This window comes from Gallinula chloropus, assembly GCF_964237585.1.
Source record: "Gallinula chloropus genome assembly, chromosome: 3".
NCBI classification, from domain to species: Eukaryota; Metazoa; Chordata; class Aves; order Gruiformes; family Rallidae; genus Gallinula; species Gallinula chloropus.
Genome location: NC_140087.1, coordinates 76,316,964 through 76,343,635, shown reverse-complemented (window position 1 = coordinate 76,343,635; position 26,672 = coordinate 76,316,964). Strand labels below are relative to the sequence as shown.

At 38.4% G+C, this 26,672-nt stretch overlaps 1 protein-coding gene across 21 annotated transcripts in view; it reads right to left on the bottom strand.

Annotated features, from left to right (window-relative positions):
• Window positions 1–26,672, bottom strand: part of NRXN1 (neurexin 1) — a gene marked incomplete at its 5' end in the record, with an annotated part of 727,448 nt that overhangs the window by 83,652 nt on the left and 617,124 nt on the right. For 15 of the 21 annotated variants that reach the window (XM_084260960.1, XM_084260962.1, XM_084260959.1 and 12 more), the window contains 2 exons: window positions 18,320–18,639; window positions 20,074–20,163. In XM_084260960.1, the coding sequence (XP_084117086.1) occupies window positions 18,320–18,639; window positions 20,074–20,163 (410 nt within the window). The remainder of the gene's footprint in view (window positions 1–18,319; window positions 18,640–20,073; window positions 20,164–26,672) is intronic. The other 6 variants (XM_084260952.1, XM_084260953.1, XM_084260957.1 and 3 more) reach the window with 1 other exon arrangement.

The following is a 26,672-nucleotide window of genomic DNA, read 5'->3' as shown; positions in this document are numbered from 1 at the left end:
AGTCCATTAGGAGAAAGAAACAGGTTAGTTTCCCCTAATTTACCTACCCTATGCAGGAACCAGGCAGGCTTTTGCTCATAAATTACAGTTATTTTCTTCCCTCACCCCTTCCTCAAAAAAACCCCACCCTCCCAAATTCAAGCAGCTCAATTCCCAGAACTAGCAGCTGCTCCCCACAACTTTTTGCTGCAGATGTGGTCATTTACAAGACGCCACTTGCACCCTCAGCTTGCAAATCATCTCGTAGTTTGAACAGCAAGGCTGTTCAAACCCGAGAGCCCAAGTGCACAGAAGCTGCTGTGAATGTTAATAAAATATATGTTATAAGCTGTCCCTTCTCATGTTCCTGTTCAATCTCTTTTAATGGAGGTAGGCTTCCCGAACACAACATTACTGGATTGCAGCCTGAGGTTATCTTTTTTCCACCTACAGGTTTATGTATGTTTTAGTTTTGCTTTGGAGGAAACTTCATATATCCTTAGTACCCAATGACTTCACATCAAGAGACGATGGAATTGCAGTTGTAAGTCTTTATAAAAGTTTCTGGATAGAGGAAGGTTCCAGCATTAGCTTTTTAAAATTCAGTGTTGGAAAACTGAAGGCTTTTCTTTATTATTATTAGTTTCTAAAGGCAATTCTGGATTTACAGTTGCACACCAGAGGGAAAAAAAAAACCCACCACCTTACTCTGAGCTTGGAGTTCTCCAGATAACACTGGAGTTTTATAGAACTTGTGAGTTAAAGAAAACCAAGAGTCTCAGTGAAATGCAACTAAATGCAGCGGTTCCTTTGAATAAAGGAGGTGAGGTATTGGCATACTAGCCAGTTTGCTTTTTGCACTTGCATTTCCTCAAATCTCAGAGCTACTTTTCAGCACAGCAGGCAGTTAGCTTGCCCTAATTACTGCCAGGGAGGCCCAGATGCTTTTGTCAGCTCTTCAAGCACGGAAAAAGATTACCAGCAGACAAGCCAACCATAGGATCAAGGATGGCTCCTAACAGGAGACTTGTGAAAAATCCGCTAATGCTTATGTTCTCTACTGAATGGAACAAATCTAAACACCTTATAAATCAAGAGATCAGGCCTGATTATTCATATACAGGGCTATCTTCCATGCTGAAGAGACAAATACAAATGCAGGCAATTAAAGAGAGACTTATCGTAATGAAACCCTTTTTCATGTAATTTGGCAAGATACAAAGCGCTGCCTTAAGCAGATGTAAAGATGCGGCGCTGGCTATTCAGCTGACGTGCCTGCCTGCCAAAAGGAACGTCTGTGGCACAAAGATGTGGGGTCCAGCATCGCTCACAGCCAGCTGCAGGTTCAACCTCTTACCGACTCCATTGACAGAGGAGGCTGGGGCCCAAAGGATGCTGCTGCTTACCTACATGGATACTCTGAATGAAGTAAAAGCAATTACTATTTTCCACATTTTGAAATTACATGGTGAGGATCCTCCATTCTCTTGCAAATTGAATTTCACAAGCCTTCAAAGCAATTCAGCTTAAGCTTGAGAAATAGACTCAGTGGCAGCTCTTTATCCGACAGTAGTGGGGGAGGCCAGTGGCTGTTATCAGTGATTTCAGCAGCTGGCTGAAGCTAGCGCGAATCCCCTATCACCATACAAAATACAATTACCTTTTTTCCCCTCCCTTCACAAAGCAGAAGAAAAAGAAACCCTGTTTATTTGAAAATTAGGAATCCAGCTATAAGATTTTCAAAAGAAGATCAACCTGATTACTGCAGTTCAGGGTTGTGTGTGCTATAAATCTGTAATCATATATTGACTTATTTTATATGGTGAGACTCACCTGTGTCAAGTACAGCTTTTTACTACAAAGGTGGTCTCAGAAGACCCGACCTTTCCCATGCCCTGTCTCTGCTGATTGCTGATTTTGAACAAGTCACTTCAGCTTCTGTGTCTCTGCAAAGTAAGCAGAGCAATCCAATCCCCTTTGCAAGAGCCAAAGAGGTACACTGATTGGAAAGCATCTGTTAAAAGTCAAATATTGGTATTGTTGCCATTACTTTGTTAGGAGTACAATCCTATTTTGAGCGAAAGAACATCAGAAAATTTGGAGGGAGGATTCTCTTGCTGCCACAGAAGATCCTTCAATGGTTAGGGACAGCTTCACATCAGTGTGCCAACCTCTAATGCCTCAGGGAGTACTGGCTGCCCTTCATCCCACTCCAGAAGGGCGCAGGGCTCACAGGTCCTGTGTCACATCTGCAAGCCTTGTGCAAGACTCAGATAACCCAAGGCACCCGAAATGGCACTAGATGCCTCTGTGTAGGCAACTGTGTCAAGTGTTGCATGACTTCAGGAAAGATTCAAGCACTGGCAATACCCGAATTAGAAAATTGGGCACAAACCAAATGCATGACCTGAAATGACAGAATAATATCCAGTGGAAAGAGATCCTTATCTTTGTCTTGTCTTGTATAAGCAAACATTAAATTTGCCCCTCTATCTTTGATTATTTGCATATGCCATAGTATACAATATTGGCACCTACCTGAGTAGCTTGTGGTTGACTGCAGATGCAGGTGGTTTGCTGCCACCTTGCACATTGGTTCATTTGAAATTCTCAGCTCAGGTACACCTGCTTTCTTTTTTATTGCATAGCTTTTTCTGTCTTGGTGGTGATGGTGGCAGTAGCATATGTTAAATCTGCATGTGTACCTTTGTTTAAAACTTTTTCTTGCTCTGTCTCCCTACTCTGTCACCTTTAACTTCCTCTTTCATGCTTCAAGCTCATTATTTGGCTTGCTGCAAATTTCTATATGAAGAAATAGCATTAAACATCTTTTCACAACACAGGCTACCTCCAAGGTAGCACACAGAAGCAATTCTGTGATTTACATTCTCCTCTCAGCTACACTGCTGTCTATAACTGAAGTCAATAGAGTTGTGCCACTGTGACTCAGAATTTGGCATGATACAGGAAACATTCATTAAACAGTTTTATTTACTTAGCCAGAGTCAAGGATCCATTACCCTTTCATTTCTGCCCATTTCTGGTGCTAGGACGATACACAATTGTGACCCAACTGTCAGAAAATAGTAATTTTTAATTAAATCAATTAAACAAATTAGCTAATTGACTGCTTCCAATTGTACTAAAGGCTTTCTGTCCTTTGAGAAACACTTCAATAGAAATGTGGGAGCTCTGACAGTACTAAAAAACTTGCTGGCACAGCCTAGGTAACTTTTGATAGAAGTTCATCCTCTAGCCTGTGAGTTACGATCTCCTCTTGGTCAATAGTGGCTGCAAGTTACTCTCTGCAATGACCGCTTGTTACCCTTTGTGCCTTGTTACACCTGTACCCTGGTGCTTTCACTCCAATTCCCAGAGAGCAAGTGAAAACCCTGCTGCTTCTAGCATTAAGTGAGAGCTTGCTGGCAGCCTTGGCAGAAAGAGCTGACATTGGTGGCAGAATAATCTACACTTACCCCAGCTCTTCTCCAAAGTCAGGGCTAGGAACTTGGAGAGACTCGTGGAAGTTTGTACTAGGGAAAGTTATACCAAAATTTATACTATAATATGCCTTAATATTGGCAGATCTAAGGTCTACTTTTATTCAAAGTTAACTCACGTTTTATATGCTAGCACCCAGTAACTTCTACAGCTTCACCAGGACTGTTTTAACTATGGGATATTCTAAGACGATTAATTTGTCCCATCTAACTTGTCAAAATGTCTTCATTGTCTAAACTTCATCTTTATAAAGAAAGGCCTCACAGCCCTACCTTCTACTCAAGATCCCACAGATTACTTCTCCCACGGGAAGTTAAATACAGGCTCTTTTGGCAAATATGGCAGCAGAGTATGTAGGAAAACAATCTGTCCATTATTCATATATTTTTAACCATCAGTAGTGTGGTACAGCAAGTGGAAAATAAGGAGAAGAGCCAACAAAGCAATGAGCCATCTTCTCTGCAGATCACCAGTCTCTGGTTACAGAGAACCACAATTAAGAAAAGGTTGGCATTAATGAGCTATTTAAAATGAGCGAATCAGACTGCACTTTACATGCCCTATAACCTGTGGGTGAGGTTTTGTAGAATGGAATTCACAGACACCCAATCTGGCCAGAAATAAAACAATTCATTATTTTTTGTTTTGCTTTGTTTTGTTCCAAAACAGTGGCTCAGATATCAGAATCACACATCATGTCACATCTTAATTAGAAAAATTAAAGAAGCAAAACTCCTTCTGTAAAGAATGAATGAGAAATGATTCAGATTTTACCTCTAGTTCAGCCCAAGGCTAAGATGGCACTGCAATGGGCAGTGTTATTTCTAATTTGGTTGCTCAATTCAAGACTTGAAAAGCACATGTTTAAATGTCTTCCAATCCCAGCATTTAAACACATGCTTAATGAAAACACTTATTTTTAAATGCTATCTTGAATAGGAATTCTTCTGCACACTCAGCCCTAAATGTACCATCTGAAAAGTCTCATATGACTTATTCATCAACAATAGATTTTATAAAATTTCCTTTTACACTCCTGAAAGAAAATAAAGCAATTTCAGCTATTACAGTCAGTGCTCAGATAATGTAGCATTACAGCTCTGTCTTACTGTTAGCATTTGTAAATAAAATCATGCTTTTGCATTGATTTTCACCCATGCCACTGCATTTTTCTCTCCTTTGACTGAGGAGCAGGTAAGGGAGGGCCAACTGAGGGTTTTTCTTTAAATTTCTCTTTCCTCCTGTGGATATACACACCCACTTTGTTACCTGACTGTAATACCTGAATACAGTCTCTTTATTGTTTCTTTTTTTTTTTCTTTTTCCTTGGCTCCATCTACCTAGGTCATATGGGTACAGTGTCATACTGATGAACTTGCCTAGCCCAGGATTCACAATGAAAACCTGATATTTGGTTTGTTTTGCTTATCAGCTGATCAGCATGAGAAAAGTTTGCAAATAATTCTGGGGAAACTGTTAGACCCAACCATTAATTGAAATATGAGCATCTGTCTTCAAAAAAACAAAAAAAGAAACCACACCATGTCATAAAAATAGCCATACTTGGTCACTTTGAAGGTTCATCTATCCTGGAATTCTTTCTTCATAATGGTTAAGAGCAGATGCCTTGGGAAGAGCATAAGAACATAACAAGAGGAGGCTAATACTTCCCTAGAATAGTCTCCATACTTTCAACAATATACTTCCATTTCAGACTTCTCAACAGACAAATCCAAGACTTTTCATCTATCACTAACACGGAGGAATAAAATTTACAGAAGAGAAATGGCATGTTTTGATATTGAGAGGTCTGTGGTAACTGTTGATGAATAGAAATAATGTAAAAGCAACATGCATCCAACACATTAGCTCTCATGCTCTCTGTTACCAGAAAAAATAATATTTACTCCATGAGTTTCATGAGCATCCCTTGACCAGGCCTATCATTCTCTCCACTGCCAGTACCCTGCAATTCAGAGGTGGTGAAGTCTTGCTAGGTGATCTAGCTCATTTTACCATCAAACTAGGACTAAAGAGGGTAAAACACAATACACCTCTGGTGATGTTCAATACCAACTTAAAACGACCCCTTGCTGCTTCTCAACAGTGGTGAAACATCCACCTACTACAATTAACAATGTTACTCAGTGTTCATTATATTCATATTAATTCTGCACTAGAAAGAAAATGAAATTGCTGTGTGGTGGTATTACCCTGTCAGACATCTGCTAACTCCCTCTTATGGAAAAACAAAGCACTTCAATATATTCACAGGATAAGCAAGCCAATATTTATTTTTAATACATGAAGATATTAAGTGTTTTACCCCACATGGTGGGATTTTATTTAGGGGCTTACCTCTAAAGGCTTACCTGTATAGCACTGAAAAAATAGATGATGGTGTCCCTTTCTGTGGGAACTCACAGCACTACAAAAACTACTGCAAAACTTCAAATGCTAAGGTCAGTTAAGATTATAGAGGAGGCACTGCCACAACAGATATGTAAAGCTTTTCAGACAGTTGATTGAAAACCCTAGGCTGATGTCAGCCATTTACAGATTTATGTCTAATTATTTGAATATAATACTCTTAAAACATTTTTTAAAAATTTCTTTTAATTTAACAATAAAGGATTAAAAACCTCTGAGAGAAATTGATTTAAACACAAGATTTTCTTTTCTTTTGTTCTTGTTATGTTGCTGATAAAATGGAAAAACTATTTTAGGTCATCCCAAATGATTCTTCCATATTCATTTCATTGAGGGAAACAATAATTACACACTGACCCTTCCTCTCCTGCCACTTGTGCAAATGATTTTAACCATGATTGCCATATCATAAAGAAACTGCTACAAGAAACTTTATCTTTCATTTAATTGTAAAATGGCTGCTTGTATACTCTAGAAAACATTATTTCTTAGAATATTCCAGTACATGGTGATTCAAGGTACCAGCATCAACCTCAGGGAGAGGAAATGTCAATGACATTATCAGGAAAATGTTTTAAGTGTTTATGCTATCCTAGTTGCAATTGGACTTCATCAGAAAAATATAACTAATAATTATGTTTATACACTCAAATACATAGGCAAATACTTGTATTTTTAGATAGGAACACACATCTAGCTACCACTGCTATCCTACACTGTGTCATGTGATACAAAGGTATTGATAATGCTTCGATATGGATTAAAGGTGTTAACTAGCAAGTCCATCACACCTAGAGTAAATGTATTCAGACTGTTGTACTCCATACCTCTGGGAGCCTGGAATTAAACAACTAAGTCTTAGTATTAATGTAATGAATTATCAGCTTTACTGAACATATTCAGTATAGATAGATCTCCCTAAAGCATTCAGTACAACTCCCAGGCACGTAATTTTAGTGAAATTGTGGCCTTGTGAAGCACGGAGGCTGGAACTACACTTGTTTTCCTAAAATATGACCAGAAGCAGACAGAAGGAAGGGGGAATATTCCCTTAGGGCTTTACAGTTATTAATGCCAGCACATTTCTGAAAGTCACAGGAGAATTTGGATAGCAAGAGGAAAGCAAATGATCAACACTTGATTCTATTAGTCAGTGGAGTCACCTATTGCTACATGGACATCAGAATCTCACTCTTGCTGTACCCAGCATTATCAGTGTCTACTCAGCACAGATTCTACTGCTCTGCTTTCAAAACCTGAAAATAATATGCAAGTGTCATTTAAGATATGTCTAAGGCCACTTATTCTGACCTCATCCTTTTTTTTAAAGCATGTGAATGTCAGAATAAATGTGTTCTTTATATTTATAGTGTTACGCTGGGGGCTGAGCAAAACCTCGTGCAAGCTGATGGGCATTTCAGCAATCCTGTCAACCTCTTCAGTTTTTCTTCTTGACAGATTCCACCCACAAAATCCCAAACATTTAGTATGGGGCTAGATTAAAAGATATAGCGAAATAATACAATACATCTTCCAATGTTTTATTCCCCATGGGAGCCTTTTTTCTTCCTGTATCTGAGAGTAAGTTAGCACCATGCAATCTCTTCACAGGAGTGGCTTCTCACCTAATTTGTACCCTCTTCAGAAATCCTTCTAATTCCCTGATACATGTTCTCCTAAAACCTGGTACTTCCACTTCTGTGTTTCTGGACAGACATAATCCTTAATAATGTATCTGAACACATCAAAGCTATTAATGGATTTCATCCTCACTCCACCGTCATCTCACAGCAGGGAAGTACACAGTCAATTTATTAATGAGAGATGAACTGGAGGAAAATGGTATCATTTCCCCCAGGTCAGAATAGAGAATTCTGCTTAATTGCTCAATATATCGTCTCATCCTCCAGAGTGGATATAAAGGAAATGGTTCTTATTTATCAGTCCATATTTCTATTCACTTCTAGGATTGAGTAGTAGTTAGATCCATGGGACAACTACGGTTCTCTTCTGCAATGCAGATGGCCCTGTCCATCATTTATGTTCCCTCGTGGGAGAAACTGGCAAGTCTCACAGGTTCCTTCCTTAAATCACTTCAGAGACTTTACTGTTCACCTTTTCATTAAAAAAATCCAATCTAATAACTTCACTTGGCTTTTACAAGTGTGTGTGTATGTGAATACACACACGTGTATATATGCTTGCAAAAAAGGGACATTTCAATGGAGAGTATTAAAAGGAAGGAAACCTATTTAAAGATACAATGCACTGCCTACATGCAAAATTATTTGTAACAGAATTACAAATCTTCTATGCAACGAGCACAGAGACATAACTATTAGAAATAGTCTAAGTCTGAAGCAATGCCCATATATATGTAAGTAAAATGTAATCACCAGCTAATCAGATCAATTGCTGAATACCAAATAGAACCTAATACTTAAAGAAGTCTTTAGCCTACAGATTAAATTAAATAAATAATAGTTATTGATTTATTCAAGACAGAATTAGATGTTGGTACTACCCATGGCAGGGGGGAACACAACAAGCAAACCTTTTTGAATAACCTTTCTATACTAATATGATGGGTTGACTCTGTCTGGAGGCCAGGTGCCCACCAAAACTGCTCTATCACTGCCCTCCTCAGCTGGACAGAGGAAAGAAAATGTAACAAAAGGCTCACGGGTCGAGATAAGGACAGGGAGAGATCACTCACCAGTTACCATCAATGGCAAAACAGACTCAACTTAGAAAAAATAATCTAATTTACTACCAAACAAAACAGCGTAGAGTTAAAAGAAAAAAAGCCAAATCTTGAAATACTCCTACCATTGCCTTCTTCCTAGACTCAACTCCACTCCTGATTTCTCTATCTTCTCCTCACCCCAAGCAGCACAGGGGGTCGAGGAATGGGAGTTGGGGTCAGTTCATTGTACACGGTCTCTGCTGTTCCTTCCTCCTCAACAGGAGGTCTCCTCACACTCTTCCCCTGCTCCAGTGTGGTGTGTCTCCCACATGAGACAGTCCTCCTCGAACTTCTCCAATCTGAGTCCTTCCCACAGGCTGCAGTTCTTCACCAACTGCCCCCGCATGGGTTCCTTCTATAGGGTGCAGACCTTCAGGAACAGACTCCCCCAGTGTGGGTACCCCATGGGATAACAAGGCCCAACCGCCCCGCAAACCTGCTCTGGCATGGGCCCCTCTCTCACCCAGGCCACAAGTCCTGTCAGGAGCTTTCTCCTTCAGGTGTCTCTACCTGCTCTGATGTGGGGTCCTCCATGGGCCGCAGGTAGGACCTTTGCTCCCCATAATCTTCCATGGGCTGCAGGGGCACAGCCAGCATGACAGTCTTCTCCAGAGGCTGCAGGGGAATCTCTGCTCTGGTGCCTCGAACAACTCCTCCACTTCCTTCTTCACTGACCTGTGTGTCTGCAAAGTTCTCACATCTTCTCACCCCTCTCTGGTTACAAAAGCTGACACTACTCGGGGTTTTTTTCCTTCTGAACACAGTTATCCCAGGTCTGCCTCGAAGCCGGCTGACATCGGCTCTTTCAGACATGGGGGGAAGCTTCTAGCAACTCCTGTAGGCCCCTACTAGTAAAACCTTGCCACACAAACCAAATATAACTAATATTAACTGAACATAGTCCCAAGAGTTATTTCATTACAGAAAGTGATCTGTAGTCTGTGAAACAGGCGTGCCCGTGAATGAAGCTTTGTTCTTAATAACAGTGAGCGAGCAGAAAGACTTCACACATCACTGTCACCATGTTTAGAGGAATCCTCTAGTATATAATACCGCAGTAGCACCTACATTTTTAAAAGTGCTGGTACATATTTGATGTTCAACAAAACATGTAGGAACATACTGTTGTAGATGGGTCCTTGCCAGCTGTACATAAAAGCCCACAGATAATTGCAATCTGCATTATTTTAACCTTAGAGCCAGCCTTATAAGTATAGAGTGAAACTACTGCAATCGCTGCTTGCTGCAGCAGCAGGACTGATACTTCGCTGCAGTGTGCTTGGGTGGGTCTACCAGAGCAGCAGTGTATTTAAGCTGTGCTTTATTAGAGGTGACTATCTGCTTTGGGTTCCCATTGCTGGGAGAGGAGAGTCACACCCCACGTTAATCTACCTTTCTTTGCTTCAGCTCTGAGGAATCATACATGAAAGTTAAAAAATGGAATGTATTATTCTACTCTTTCTGAAAGGGAATTGTGTGAGCCAAGAAAGTAAAACACACAGCACTTCAGTCATAGAAATTCACCAAAGGAAACGGTGAAGAAGATCTTGAGGCTTACCACAGCTCCAGCAAATGATAAGGGCACTGAACAACTATCACTTTCTTTTCAGAGGAGAACAGCAGCTCTCAGACACAATGCAAGGATTTCTATCCTGCAAGGCTACTGAAAATCGGAAGCGCCTGTAACACCCAGGGCTTTTATGCCATCCCAAAAGCAGAAAAGTACGTAACAGCTACATGACTGTGATTATGGGTTACCACTCTGAGAGAGTTCCTTGTTCCACCTGGGTGAAACAACTCCCTTTCCATATAATCCTGATGTAGAAACATATATTTAGTATGCTGGGAGGCACTGAGAGGGAACAGAAGACAGAGTATGAGACAGAACCAAGCACTGCTTCATGCAAGAAGAGCCTTCATAAGAAAATGGTTGGAACCAAGAGTCTGTGAATTTGAGGGAAGTGTTTCTCCAACCACAAATCACTGGCTAAACTGGCGGGTGACTTTGCTTAGTAACCATCAGATACCATGTGTCATATTATGCAAAAGGATGTTTTAGAAATATTACAGCACTAATGTGACACGAGCAACACATTAGGAAAGAATAAAAGCAGCATGCTATGAAAAAAACACTAGTATCAAGATAATGCTTGTTCTACTTGAAAATTAAAAGCCATCGTATTTAAAAAGTGCAATGAACCAAAACTTGAGACTGGGTAACACCAATTTGGGTTAAAAACCCCATGTAATACAGCAAATTTTGTAATAAATGAGCTTGGTCATTTGAACATGAAAGAACAACACAATCGAAGCTGCAAGTGGCCTCAAATCCTTTATTCCCAAATTATACTTAAAAAGAAACTTTGATTTGCAACCAATTAATCAACAATTTAGCCAAGTGTCTTGAGGTTCTCTGGATACTAACAATGTCATAATTTAATTTACAAACTTTTTTTTCCCTCTACGCGTACACACTGTAGGGGATATTTTCAAAGCAGTGTGCAAGGTTTTAGCCATATCCCGCTGGCTTAATAGAAATTCCATGGTTTGGCTTCCGTTTTGAGGGGCTGGAAATCTATTGCAGTCAGCTTTTGCATTGAAAACAACAAAGAAAATGTGTAAATGGAGGGGTGCCAGTGTGAGAAACTTTCAAGTTTCCGTTAATTTTTTTTAAATTCTGTTGCCAGGTCAGAATAACATTTCATAGAGTGAAATGGAGAGGATCCCCTCCATGTTGCTCCTTCTTAGGTCATACCTGTGAAACGCTAGGATTTGCAGCATGGCTCATGACCAAAATGCATCATAACCAGGCTGGATGGTACTTCTTGAAGCTAAGCCAGAGCAGAGGTAAGGACAAAGCAGCCCACGCAAAAGTTGTACTTCTCTGAACTTTATAGTGCACTAGACATGAAGTATCATTGCTGATCAGGTCCAGGCATATTTATGCCTGTCGTTTCTCAAACAACTTGTCAAGATTTGCCTTGGGTGGCCCAGCATGCTATAAACTGCCAGTATGAACCTTTCCTGTCTAACGAATGCCAACACCAACCAACAGCAAATCTTATCCTCTGAGCTTTACACAAAGATCGAGCTTTGGAGGTGAATTTCTCTGTAGACTAAAAAGCTAATGACAATTGCTGTTTTTTATGACTTCAGTGGCAGGGCTGCGTGCAAAAAAGAGCGTATTTCTTAAGGACCTTACACATTAAGGATACTCTGATACAGAATCTGTATACAGAAATGTCTTGGATAAGATTTCAAATACATGGAAGTAATATAGAAGCATTAATGACTTTGAGGGAACGGTTGGAAACCTCACCCTAATCATCCATTTGCTTTGTGGGTTTTTTTTAACCACAAAAGGAGGGAAAACAGGGCTGTGCAATATGCAACAGAAAACCAGAATGGCAGCAGAACTCCATCAGTTTGGCCTCTCTGTAAGCTTAATGTCTTCGAAATCTTTCTGTCAGTGACAGACTTGACTGATTTGGTTGAAGGGGATTCAATATTAATTAAGAAGGACACACAGACAACCATATGATCACATAAGTCATATTCGAAACCAAACCATTCAGTCAACAAGCGGATGTGCTGAAAGCTGCATTTCTAACATGTCCAATTTATAAAACTTTAGTGCTCCAACTGAAGAACCAGTATTCAATACATAAATACTTTTGAGAAGAACAGGAAACCCAGATGTCATTGGGTTGCAAATACTAAAACATAGCTACAGAATTGTAGTGCTCACAGTATGCTGTTTTAATTTTTCAGAGATCCTAGTTAAGCGCCAGTATTAACAAACAATTGTGGTTTTAAATAATCAGTTGAATGATAAAAAACAATTAGAAGGAACTATAAAAGCATAGCCTGAGAATATGAACAACAACAACGTCCCCCAAAAAGGGTGTGGGTCTCAAGCACCTAGCTAGTTTTCTGTCTACCTGCAATTAAAACATAAGTGTTTTCACAACTACCATATGTCCACAGAGATGCTAGAACAAATGAGATTTATCCTTAGCACTTCAATTCCCCAAGTTCAGTCATATATCAAACATGTATGGGCACTGAGCACTGTGGTTTTGGAAGCTATGGGATTTGTTTTAGACTGGTGAGCACCTGTTGAGCCAAATCATTGTGATTTACTGGACCCCTAGGAAGAGCTTTGCTTACCGGGCCTGATGCACTGTGGACTGGTTGGTGTGAAGACCCAGAGGAATAAGTGTCAGCACCCAACCCCTGTGTGTAAGAACTGCAGCGCAAACCACACCGCGGATAATTTTAAATTGAGATGGGTGAAAAATACTCTTTCTCCTATTAAGTACACTGATTTAATGATCAGTGTATCTCCATAAAATATATTCATATTTACTATCCTGTGTAAAGGTCATTTACTCTTTCCATGGAAAATGTCCTTGTCTTTGTATATGGTAGGTGAAGACATCGAGTCAAGCCTGTTATTGTCCCTGCTACAGTGAATACCAATTAAATCCACTGCTTCAATAAATGTACAGAAACATACCTTTCACCTGATGTATGTCCTCCAAGGCAACTGACCAAATTTCAGCTCATCAATTTAATATGAAGTCAATTTAATTCTGCTTGACCAAAAATCAGTGCCTATTGTTCCAAAACATGCAATCATCTCACAGTATATTGAAATTGCTAGTTAAGTGGCTTAGTGTTATTGATAAGAGCCCACTCTGATGAGAATGAAAAGGACTGCCAGAATCCCTTATGAAAAATAAAAAAAGCTATTTTGCACACAACTTTCAGGAACAGTTTCCAGCGTACGAGAGCAGAGGCTGCTCTGTGGATGGGCTGTCATCATCAAATCCTTAGAAACAGATGAGAAAGGAGCGTATTATTCTTGATTTACTATCACTTCATTTATGATTTCCAGTTAATACAGATCCACAAAGACATGCCAAAGAGATACTAAAGGCCTGATTGTGCTATCCTAATTCAAGCGAAACCCATACTCAAAGTCCTTTTGAAGCCTTTCCGCTTCTGCCAACTCTTGCAATTTTTATTGCAAGCCTTGCAGTACTTGATGTTTTGCTTAACATTCTGGCTCTTGGAGTTATACTACACGTGAATCTCCTTTATTTTCAATTTTAAAAGAAGTTTATCGCCTTCATGATTGAATAGAAAAACTTGCAAATGAGACTTTTAAAAAAGTGTCAAAAATAAAAGAGAAAAAGAAGAAAGAACTTAACTGCATCATTTTGCTGAATCATTTCGTAAAGAAGGTGATATTCTTAGACCATATTAATGATTTCTGAGCCCCTGTCCATACTTATGGCTCACCAAATGTTAGCGACACATCGCTGAATATTTTCACTTCACAGAAGTACTGTTCTCATAACACTTCAGGTCGGAGATTTCCTTTCATGCTTATAAAGCTATGCCACATTTTAAGCCTCTTCCTGTAAGTGTTGAGGGGAGTGAAGGACCTCTCCCACAATCCTCAGCTCCTCTGCCACTGGCCATGGCTTCTCCCAGATGTCAATGGCAAAGTGAGAAACAAAGCAGAAAAAACTTCTCATTGACCATCTAACTGCTGCTGCTGCCTTTGCACCAGTTGTCCAACTTGAAAAAACTGGGCAGCCCAGATCCTGCAGGACAGCTGCAGATTGGGGGCTGCTAGCTGAAGAGCCTGGTTCAAAAACCAGGCAATATACTATCCCTCCCACCATGGCTGCAAAACCACACGTAGCTTGTTAACACTGAAACAGCGTAATGCTTGATTTCCCTCTTCCTCCCAACTTCTAATTTCCTTCTCCCCCCCACACTCCTTACCTGATACCTTTTGTTTATTCTGTAAGCTATGTGATGCAGGGGCTGTCACTTGGTATGTGTTTATGCAATGCCTTGCATGAAGGCTGACAGCTCTAGATGCCATTAGAATCAAAGGCGGGGGGCCAGGGGGGAGATTTCAAGGCTCTGAGGAAAATGAAGCATTCACCTACCACTGACATTCAGTAGGCTTTGAGTACCTTTCTCCCCTTTGAAAAAATCTACATTTACAAGTATAATAATTAAGATGTCTGTCATTACCAAAACATCCATTGTTAAAATATGACACAGCCTCCAAGTAAGGAAAACCTACATTTAGAGCAGAGTCACTAACAAAAAAATCAGGTTTTTTTTTCCAGAATCACTAAGACCTCATTTGTCTAAAATCATGCAGAACAGCATTCAACACACTTTCTGGAAGTATGATGTCTATCTTGTATCATGTGTTGCATTAGATATCTGCTAAGAAGCATGGGCTCCATCAATTTAAGCACTAACACTGTATGTTTTTCTAAAAGAACATTTCCTATAAATAGAGATTTAAATGATCTTCTTTAAGTATTGTAATCTTTAATTGAATTCAATACCTCTGTAAATGGAGCAAACAATCTCTGACTGATTAGATCATTTGCTTCTATTCTATTTCAGACATGCACTGGTTTGCAATAATACAAGGTTTTTTCATTAGCAATTGCTGTTCGGCTGCATACTTTCTTCAGTAACCTAATTAATGCTAGAAAGGTAACTTTTCTTCTTGTACATTACAGTATGCTAATGTAGTTGACACTCTTACAGAGGTTATATATAAATAAAAATCAGAAAAAAACCCCATAAAGGACAAAAATGAAAGGGAATGCAGAAATTAAAAGTAGATTTTCCATGAGATGGTGAGTGCCTTCATCTCCCAGTGACATCAAGATGGAAATAGATTACTCAACACCCTGTAGGACAGACCCATGGGAGTCCTGTGGGTCACTAGCACAGACATTATTACATGCAGGTAGAATAAGAAAGCGGGTATTAATGAAGAGAAGAAATTATGTCCTTAATTTGATTTAGAAGACTTCTAGGTCTGAGTTTGTTGCATGAATAACATAGCATCCAGCAGACAAATTTCAGCTTTGACTTTGGGATGTTATCAATCTGTTCAAATCAAATCACAGGGTGATTGCAAACTCTGTTCCAGTGCAGTCCCTGACTAATTAAGTGCATAGTTGTAATGACAACATAGCTCCTACTAGGCAGGATGTTTATACATAGCTGAAGTAAACCAATGTGTATTAATGGCAAGAAGGGCGCAGTTAGAAACTCAGGATACCATGTGCTGTAATGGCATTATGACCAAACACTTTCCTCAGAAAATGGTGATTTCAGGCTCTGCGATACAGAAATATTCCTACCAAGTTCTTTCAAATGGGCTGCAGCAAGGACTCGCACCAGCCAGGCTAATAGGTGAGAGATATTGATCTAATCCATCACCCCAGGAATGTGCTTTGTCAAGATGCTGCGTGCCTCTGGATGCTCCTGGAGTTTGCCCAAGGCTCACTGTGGTAGGTTATCAAAGCACTGGTGCTCATCGCATTATGGGGTAAGCAGCTCAGCCAAGCTGAGTGGATGAGGAAGTGGCACAGTTACATTGAGATCACTCTGCTCCAGTGGCAGTGAGACATTCTGGAAACATTGTGTAGATGCTCTGATAAAATTGGTAAGGGCCACACCTCATTTCAGGCACCAGAAAAGGAAGAAATTTGGAAGACCTTGTTTGGTAGCCTGGAAGATCTTGTTTCTTTTCCATCTTTAGGAAACATTACACCTTGCCACCGTTATCATAAGGAACCTTTTTCTTCTGCAAATATGCCATTGGAACACCTCAAACAGAAAAATATCAGTGGCTAGACATCCAAACAAACGAGGATATCTTATTGGGGAATAACTGAGGCCAGCTGGCAAAGCAACTATATGGGTAAACTCCCATCACCCACAGATCATACAAGATACCAACTGGACTGTTTCTGGGAGCTACCTGAGGGAATGACAGAGGGCAAAAGCATTCTTAGAATTATTAAAATAGCTTGACTTTGTTTGAAATTTTAATTAAGTGGCATTAATTTAGCCCAAATTATTCCACACTGTGAGGGTGTCCTGCACTTTTTTGTTGCATCTTCCTCTGTGTTAATGATGAAGTCTTACACTTCATTGCTGCAAAATACTGAGGTAAGACTAGCTGGATAATTAAATGGGAGACACAATTTAAAAGAGAGTTAATAACAAAGAAAAACTATTGCCTATGTGATAAAAACACTGCAGCTTACTAAAACATGGAAAAAACCTTCAACCTACGGTATACATAGGTGGAGCTTAAGGACATGGTTTAGTAGCATAGTTAGCAGTGCTAGGTTAAAAGTTGGACTTGATGATCTTAAAGGTCTTTTCCAACCTCAGTGATTCTATATTCTATATACAATGGATGACATTTTTTGGAGGCAGATGATTTATGTATCTGTAGTTGTGTTTTAGTTGCCTCCTCTCCCTTTTTTTAATGCTCTTTATTTAAAGATAAACCCATAAAACCTGTGTTTGAGAACACAAACGAAATGCTTTTTTTTTTTCTTAAAAACCCACTTTTTACTTAAATGTTCTGGTTCAGTCTATACAATAATATTTTTTTACTTTTATCTCAGCATATTTTTAACTCCATAATATAAAGTGTACCAAAATGCTAGAGACAGAAAAGCTAAAGTGTTGAGTTTGACACCTCAATCAAATTCAACTGAGAGTTGAGGATTTACACAGAAACAGGCAACTTGACCTCAGCCTCCCAGTCTAATCAGCATGTGCTCTTCCATTTTGGAGGAAATGAACCTCATTCATCATGTTGTGCTCCTGTTTCTCCCTATGGTTTGAGACACATTTTGCTCCTTGTCCTACTTCTGGATCTCAGGGCACAGCTGTCATGGCTTGATGGCATGGTGGCAAGCATATGAACCATGTGAATGCAGGAAAAACAGGTTTTGGTGGGCTTTTTTTGGCAGAATAAACATAAATCTTCTCTGCCACAGAAATGTCATGGTAAGTTTTTAAAAGCACCAAGTCTGAATGCTGTTACTCTGAGTATCCACAAGATAAAGGTACTTAATTCACTCACATGTTTTTTTCCCCTCTTTTTTCCAGTAATTAAATTCCCTCATATATTGTACAGAGATCCTGACAAAACCTGAAAGCTACTACATATATCAGTAAATTAATGAGATGCAAATAACCCCAACAAACAGTAAACAGCAGCCTGTGACTTGGAGCCTGAGTCTTCCAGGGAGCAGAGTGCTCTTAATTCCCTCTGTTGCCACTGCCTCTTATAAGGAATTCTGCCCGAGATGATGGTCAACATGGGACTAGAGAAAGTGCTAAACCCCTCTTTCAACTTTTTGTCTTCACACCTCCTTCTTCCTTTTTCCTCTTCAGATTGGGTCTCTTTATCTCATGGAATAAGTCACCATTTCATTTCATTGCCTCTAATTCCAGACATCCTGTATTCCTACACTGAAAATAATCAATATAAGCCATCAAAGGAAGGAGTATTTAAAAATATGTACCACTATGAAGACAGATGATAGGGCATTAAAACTCAACAGAAGAAAAATCTGATCTAGTAAGTTTGCCTAATTTAGAACAGCAGCAAAGTCCTTATTTTCCCTCTAAATACTGCTTAGCATCACATCCATGAGTGATGTACCATGTATGCTACAGAAGTTTTATCTGCAATTCATGTGGTTCTTCATCAGGAACAATTTTTTCTGCAGAGTAATCACGATATAGGAAGCCACACTTAAAAGACAGGAAAACTTGCAAAACTCAAATAAGTCAACTAACCTGGCCAATAGGTTCTTTTGTCGGGGTCTTTCCTCTTCTAGCAGTGCTCGTGGCCAACGTGGTGGTTGTTTCCATGACTGACGTGGACATCTCAGACTGCATCGCTGTGGCTGTGGACTCAGTTGTCATAGAGGAAGGCACTTCACCAACAAGTCTCACATTTCCTTCTATCACGATGTTGGCATCATTTTCTGCTGCCATATTCAGAACTTTCAAGCCATTGTAGTACAGACCAGAGAGCTGGCCTTGGAAAGGATGGCCACGTTCCTTGCCTCCAATTTTTATGGTTGCTTGGCTATTGAAGATTGTGAGTTGACGTCCTGTAAAGATAATATTATATACATGCAAAAATGTTGACTGTGAACACTATATATGAGTGATAACAGATTTTCATGGGGTGAATAATGAGAGCAATAAACTATAAGAAAAGGATTTGACTCATAATTCATTGCTTTTTAATGAGGTGTCCATGAAATGCATAAATTTTGAGAGCATTTGCATTTTTCTTAAGTTACGACGTTTTGGGCTTCTTTTTTTTTCTTTTTTTTTTTTTTTTTTTGCTAAAAGGCCAATCAAATATATTTTCAAATGTGTTTAGCACTATAAACGATACCCCTTTCCCTTTTACCTGAAAGCAGTGTTAAGCTTTTTGGTGTGTGTCAAGAATGCCAGGTTTCTAATTCCTTAAGATTACATTTGCTTCAAGTCTGCCAACATTTCAAAGGTTTTTTCATGCAATACAGCCTAAAACTTTAAGTATATACATGTGAGTTTATGTATGTATAGACATATAGAAATATGTATATACACACAGAGTTTATATGCCAACAAGTCACTAGGTCAAGTGAATTTTAAAAAATCTGTTATGCAGTAATCTGTCATATCTCTATGTAAATGAATTAAATATTTATGTTTTAATTAAATGTTTCCTTTTTGTATTTGAATGTTTATTTTCCTTCAACATACACACTGAAAAGAAACACATGGTTCACACTGAGTATCTCAGAGGCAGATTCAAAAATAGATGTCTGATTGGCTTTCAGCAAGGCTATCAATTAAAATAAAAGATTTTAGATGTAAAAGCGGCTTCAGAAATGATACACATACCGATGGAGAAATCATGGCACATTTCCATTAAACAGAGAAATCCTCGGCAACAGTACCACTCTTAGTAAATTGAATAGTCACGTTAGCAGATTGGTTTCTGCTCACAAAAAGCATGCACACAACTTTAAGTTCTGTTTTAATTAGTGTTTGTTCCAAAATCCCCTTAGAAGGTTGCAAACGTTAAAGGGACTTCATTTTGATTGGCAAGTCATATTGCCCACTATTTAAGATACCTACAGTTTAAACAAATTTTTTTTTCAGGACCATAATGAAGATATCATAACTACATATATTTTTAGTTAATAATTTAGATGCTGGAACATGAAATAAAATCTATGAATGATTTATAATTTTTGGTTAATGTTTGCTATGAGTACCTTCATAGATTGAGTTAGTGGATTATATTTAACAGTCCCTTTAACCTTAAGTTAACAGGGTAAGATTATTAAACAGCTGGTACTTCTAGAAATGTATAGAAATTATTATACAAGGTATGCAAATATTACTCTATATTTTACTTTTTTAAATTTGTTTTTAATTTAGTTTTACTGAAATTTATTTTTAAAGTTTATTAGTGTTACAATGAAGTACTACTTGGTTATGTTCAAATTATTTTTTTATTTGAAGTTTTAATCAATGTTTTTTACCTTTGTCGAGTAGCCATTCATCAACTACTCGACCAAGTCGATATGGAATTCGCTGTCTAGCAATCGCCAGGCGCTCGTTATCATTGTTTCCTTTAAAGTTTAAAGAGACATTTCATTGGTTAAAATCTGTAAGGTCAAAGGTTAAAAGTTAATACTTAAAGCTTGAGCTATACAGTTGCCACATGATTTTTTGAAATTTGGAATTTTAAAAAGTGCTACCTAGAACATTTCATGGTTCAGACTTTTCATTCATTCATTTATTTTATTTTAGCAAACAAAATTATTCCTATGTTAATTGAAAATTAGAAATCTGCATTTGAGCTAGGTTATTAAACTTATGTTATAGACAGACCCAAAAAACAAATTTAAACATCATCGAATGGCTTTACAAAAAATGATCATTGACCTCAGGGTTTTGTCTTTTTTGATGTTTCTTATTAACTAGTTAAACATGTTCAGGTGAAACAGGTTTAAGTTTTCAAAAGACATCCAACCTCTCACTCCAGGTTAGTCATTTAAAGAAGAACACAAATCTTAATCACCATCTAAGGCACACTTACTTCTGCTGTCTAGAAATAGACCTGCTGTAACTTATTTCCTAGTCAGAAAAAAAAATACATTCTTATTCGCTTCATTTAAATAAATTCCAGATATTCAAATCTATGATACAGAACAGACCAGGGTATTCACCATTTGTACATTCTCATAGGACATGTTGACAATGTCTTGAAGGAACACCAAGGCTTTGACAAAAGTGACTTGCTGAAAGGTAGCCTGGTTCTGAAATGCATAGGTGCTTTAAAATTTAGCAAGATGCCATCTGTAGTGGGGTTTCACAAATTAAGAACTAACCAGAATTCAGAAATGCAAAACACAAACTTGTCATATTTGCAAAACATATCCATTGTCAGTCTGTGCAGAGATCCTTGACTTATTTAAATAAAACCCTGAGATAAAATAAGGTGGGTACAGTCAGAAAAGCATCAGAAAACAAGGAATAATTAGCAAATCACTTTGAATATTTATTTCTTATTATAGTTTTCTGTGTTTGGATTACATGGGTGTGATCCCTCAGGAATGTATATCCTCTGCTTAAAACTTTTCTTAGGAGAATAGCAAACCTAAATATTTCCTTCAATCTCCATGTTTTTTGGTAGCAGTAGTATTTTAGGCCAATAATAACTTTTTCTTCCACTGTATTGGTTCATATTGGTAAAGAACCTAAGACATAAGAAGAGCCAGATGAGGAAGACGCAGTCGTTCCTAGTTCAGGTCTGAATCCAAAGTCAATCTTACTACCTCAAACATGCATACTGTCTTTGACTTCAAAACCCACCAAGTCCTGTATCTTCAGTGGAAATGTGAGGGATACAGTAGCCCATGTACCACTAATTATCAAACCAAAGGCTTTACCCAAATGTTTTCTAATTTTGTCAGACAATTGTCCCCACTGTCAGCATCACAAGCCATAACAGGCTTCAAGGGAAGAATCAGCACCCCCCAGAAATAGCAAGAGCAACAGCTTCTGTGCCAAAAAAACTATGGTGGTTTCATGCAGACGTGTTCTTCAAAGACACAAATGTCTACTTTCCATGTCTTATCTATTTTAGCATGGACATGGTTCACTATTGCTAAAATATGATCTATTTTCTTTTCTGAGGATGTCCTTTCCCTATTCACTTTCCAGTATAGAATCATGGAACGTTTTGGGTTGGAAGGAACATTTGAAAATCATCTAGTCCAATTTCCCTGACATGGGCAGGGACATTTTTCAGTACATCACGTTGCATAAAGCCCATTCAACCTGAACACTTCCAGGGATGGGGCATTCACAACTTCTTTGGAAAACCACAGAAGCTGGTTCTACAACTTCTCTGGGCAAATATGCGATGTGAACTTCTGTCTGTAAGTCAGTATTTAAAAATGCCTGGGTGTATATATAAAAATGTAGATTTTTTTTCATATGTACATTTTCCTCTATTTTCAACTTTCAGAAATATTCTCTGTAAAAGAATATTTTACTGAAATTTCCTTTTTTCTGCCTCTTCAAGAAACAGAAAATTTGGAATAAAACGTTTCAGAACACAACTCTTGTGATGCTGTGAGAATAGAGAATACATACATATATATATTTATTTTTTTTCCCTATGATCTTTAAATTTAGTGCTCTTCATCCTGGGCTCCTTCACTTACAACAAATGTGTCTAAATGGAAATTTGAGAAGTGCAGGAAAACCATGAGAAATGTAATGTGATCAAAATGGGACCAAAAGTAAGTAGTGTGATCCTCCATGTTTCTGTTCTGGATTTGTATCTTTTATTACATAAATAAAAAAAGTAATACTCACATCCACCTACCACTAAGTTAATAATTTATATTACTGGACATCCAGTCTCTTTTAACACCTTTGTTTACCTTTTCAATAAGATGTTTCCACAGTTTTTATTGAGGCATTATCAGTTGATTCATTGAATAAGTGAGAGAACATTCTCTTTCCAAAAGGTTTCCTTGACATAAAAGTAATGAATCATCAGGTTTTGTTGTTGGTGTGTGTGTGTGTGGGGGGGGGGTTGCTGATATCTGAATAAATGAAAAAAAGGTGGGGGTGAGTGACATTCTTCTGTGTCACTTAGAAGGAGATGCTAAACTGTTCAGAAGAGGTTTGTGGTCAGAAGGAATCTATCAACACAGTGGAACAAAGTCTCATGGATGTAGATCATCATTCACTCATCAGATTCACCCAGTTACTCACTGGATGCCTTTCATGAACAAATGCTTCCTGGACTTCAGGAGAACCCTACGATCATGTCAAAATGAAACACTGTTCATAACTGTGTATGTTGGGAAGGCATTAAACAGTGTCATTTATTTAACCAGTTGATGCAAATTATGTGCATTTGCAGGAAGGGCCCTCTGCAGTCACCAGCCTGGATCCCAACCCTATGGTATCTCACTACTGTAATTCCATAACTAACAGGATTTATCCTACACAAGGTTGCTGCCTCCACTTTCACTACTTGGCAACTGCTCCAGGACACCTCTGGTGATTGTGGAAATTCCTCTGTGAATTAACAGCATAAATTTAGTCTTGACCAGCTATACATTTCACTGAATTATTTTATCTAAAAGTCCATACAGTATGTACTTTTTGGGGGAGAATATTGCACCCTTTTATAGTTTCAATCTATCTATAATTTATGGTTTATAGTAACTGCAGCAGTCTTGCACCACTGGGAGCAAAATACAAATGAAAACAAGGAAATAACACAAAAAATAATGGCTGATTACATTAGCCCATCCCTCATCAGAGGAAAAGTGTGTTGTCAAATGCATCTGAATTTGACACTATTACATTAGCTTAAATTCTTCCAGTATATAAGCGGAAGGGCTAGGGAGAAATGGTGTGGAACTTATTCAGATTTAGTATCAAGGGGAACACATCATAGGAATGATAAAACTAGTGGACACATAGGTTACTTAACTGTATTTAAAAAGAGAAACAGCATTGAAAATAATGGAAACAACATTGAAAGGAACATTGTAATAATAATAATAATAATAATAATAATAATAATAATAATAATAATAATGAAAAACACATCTTGCAGAATGGTTGGTTTGGGCCATATACTCAGCTACAATGAGTCTGGATAGTCCCACTGAATTCACTAAACCTATCTGCATTTACTTCATTGGGTAATCTTCTTCCTAGCAGGGAAAACATAAGTACCACATATTGTTTTTCTCTGGAGTATTCAGTACACATTTTTCATGCTTCCTTTATTTATGCTTGTTTTTACCAACATGATGAACCACAAGGAACTTCTTCAATAAAAACACTTCCAAGAAGGTAAATAAATATTTTCATATTCTATATAAACCTGTGGCTTTGAGATTTTATTTCTGGTACCTGTCTGAAAGATTAAGTGCTCTGGTAGGCATGCTTTTCAACCATAATTCATAAAAAAAACCTGATGTGCCTAAACTTTAATTGTAGACAGCTATGTGACAATCCAGCATGACACTTCCTGGTTATAAGGCCAAGATTTCTTTGATTAAAAAAGCCAGGTAGAAATGATTTATTCAGGATGTGCACAGTGACATTGTCTAACCTGATGGAATTCTAGATGGCTTCATTCTTCTGCGACATAGATAATGTTGTGTCACGGTGCGGTATTAATTCGGTACAGGCAGAAAGGCTTCAAGGGAATAACAGTAATTCCAAAGCATCAAGGTAAGCAGAGAGGAGCAGCAAAGGTCAAATCTGTGAGTCGGGGCTAAATCTTGTGGCAAGATTGAGAAGCAGTAGTCCAAAAAAACTTTTATCATACCTTTATATCTATAGGTCAGCTGGGACAAACCAACTATGTGAACTTCACTAATATGTATTTTATCCCTCCTGATTTATTATATTGTCAGTGCTGGAGTGTAATTCTATTTTGTTCTCTGAAATAAAGGTGTCAGTTATTGATGTGGAATAGCAGCATCCTTGAAAGAGAATAAGTAAGAAGGTTGAAAATCGAGAGTCTGTGAAGAACAACCTAGACTAGAGAATATTTTCTTTGAAACAAACCCTTTAACAGAATACAAATTCACCTTGTTATTCTCAGCGATCTGCTAGGGAAATAAATAACAAAGTGAAGAACGCAAGGTCTATCTCCATTTGTACCCCCCTCTCCCTAGTTTTGCTCATCATGATCTTGACACTGCTATTTCTGAATCATGGCTCTCCTGACAACCACAAAGGCAGGCAGAGACCTGTATAATTCCTCCAGATGCAGTCAGGGATGAAACCAGAATGAAGTGTCAGCTGCACGGCATGGGAGGAAGGCACACCAGCTCTGTGGTACAGGGGTGAACAGTCCACACAGTGCCTCACATGGCCAGACTAGAAAAAGTAAAGCACAGTCTCATAATGGTCCAGTCTAAAATTAATCCAAATCATCTATTAATGTTGCAATAAACTGGAGATGCAAAGAGTATGGTCTAAAGTTTGTACAACGGATGATTTTGCATGTACAGCTTGCCTCTTCCCAGCAAAAGAGGGAGTGAACTCTGAAGTCCTGTCAATTGCAAAGTCAAACTTTAACATGATTTGCAGGTAATTTTTCACACTGGCTGCATGTCTTGGCAAGACATGGATGGCTTCAGTATCATCATAGTTGCAATGTAAATTGATGTTAACAATACAATAGATTCAGACCATTATACATTTTGAATAGCCAATAATGGTCTTCTCTAAAGCTCTGTTAAGATTCAAAGTTAGTCTTTAACTGACATCTTCGGAATTCAGTGGCTATGTCTACATTCCTCTGCTGGAACAAAGACCCCTTAGAAAGGTTACTCAGGTTAGTAAGTAACTTCGAAAGGTTACCCACACACATGTATGCTGTGGACCCAGAGTATGTTCCCAGACTTTCCATGCATGATGAGTGGGGCATGCTAGGGCATAACCTTTCTTCACCTACCACTGTAGATGTGTAGTAAGCCTTGCTCCTAACAACCTTAGCTCCCAAATAGTCTGCAGCACAACTCTGCATGTTGCCTTCATAAATAGCCCTACTATTACCTGCAAGCATCTTGTCCTCAGCAGCCATCAGTACACTTGACTTTATGCTTGCAAACACAAGATCACATTTTCTATCACAACCCCCTTTCTATCACACCTTGAGCAAACCTTAGCATCAGCTTGGTGAAAAGATAAAAGTGTAAAGAATCTCTAAAGTTAGAGAAACAACCTGTAGCAAATAAGAAACGAGTGCAACTCTACAACACCTACCTTATTCCAGGGGAGCTAACTATAAATAAAAAAACTGCTATGAGGCATGACTTGTCTGAACTTCTAAGTGTCAAACCTGGCAAGTTCATATTAAATGACCATAACTTAATACAGCCCTTTTCACCCTACAGGGACTCCTAAACTCCTTATAATCAATTTTAGGTATCCCAAGAGGATATTCTGCTCAAAGTATGACAGAAGTCTTCATAGCGAAGTGAAATATCTCATTGGTGGCTTTTAACACTGCTAAACACAAAGCAAAACTTAGGTTGCCTTCAAGAAGCCGCCAATTACCAGATTTACTGGGAGATGTATGTGTCAGTTGATTCCCTTTCCACTGATACTACAGACCGTACCAAGATTATCTTATGTTCATTTATAAACTCCTTTTTTCATGCTTGCATATTAAACAAACTAAATCATATTTTTACAACTTTCAACAGGATAAAACTGAGAAGTCTCATTAGCCTCTCAGTGAGATCTGAACCTTCACTTCAAATCAACTACCTTCCGCCCTGTTTTGGTTTTGATTATTTTTCACTGGATTAATTAGTAATTAAACGAAGAGTGTGCTCTTCCTGACTCTCACTTCCTCGCTATAATGCAATATCTGTCTCAGTCTGCTCGGTATTGGATTGCTTACTTTGAGAGACTGGTGTATTATATCAAAAGCAAGCAAGGGAAGATGAAAAGCAACAAGGAGATAAGAAAACATAGGACTTGTCTGATAAATTAAAGGTCATATTTTGTTATCAGGAGTTTTAAAAAGATCCTTTGTACTGCCTGTGCAGCATTTAAGGAGCTAATATTGTACGGCTGC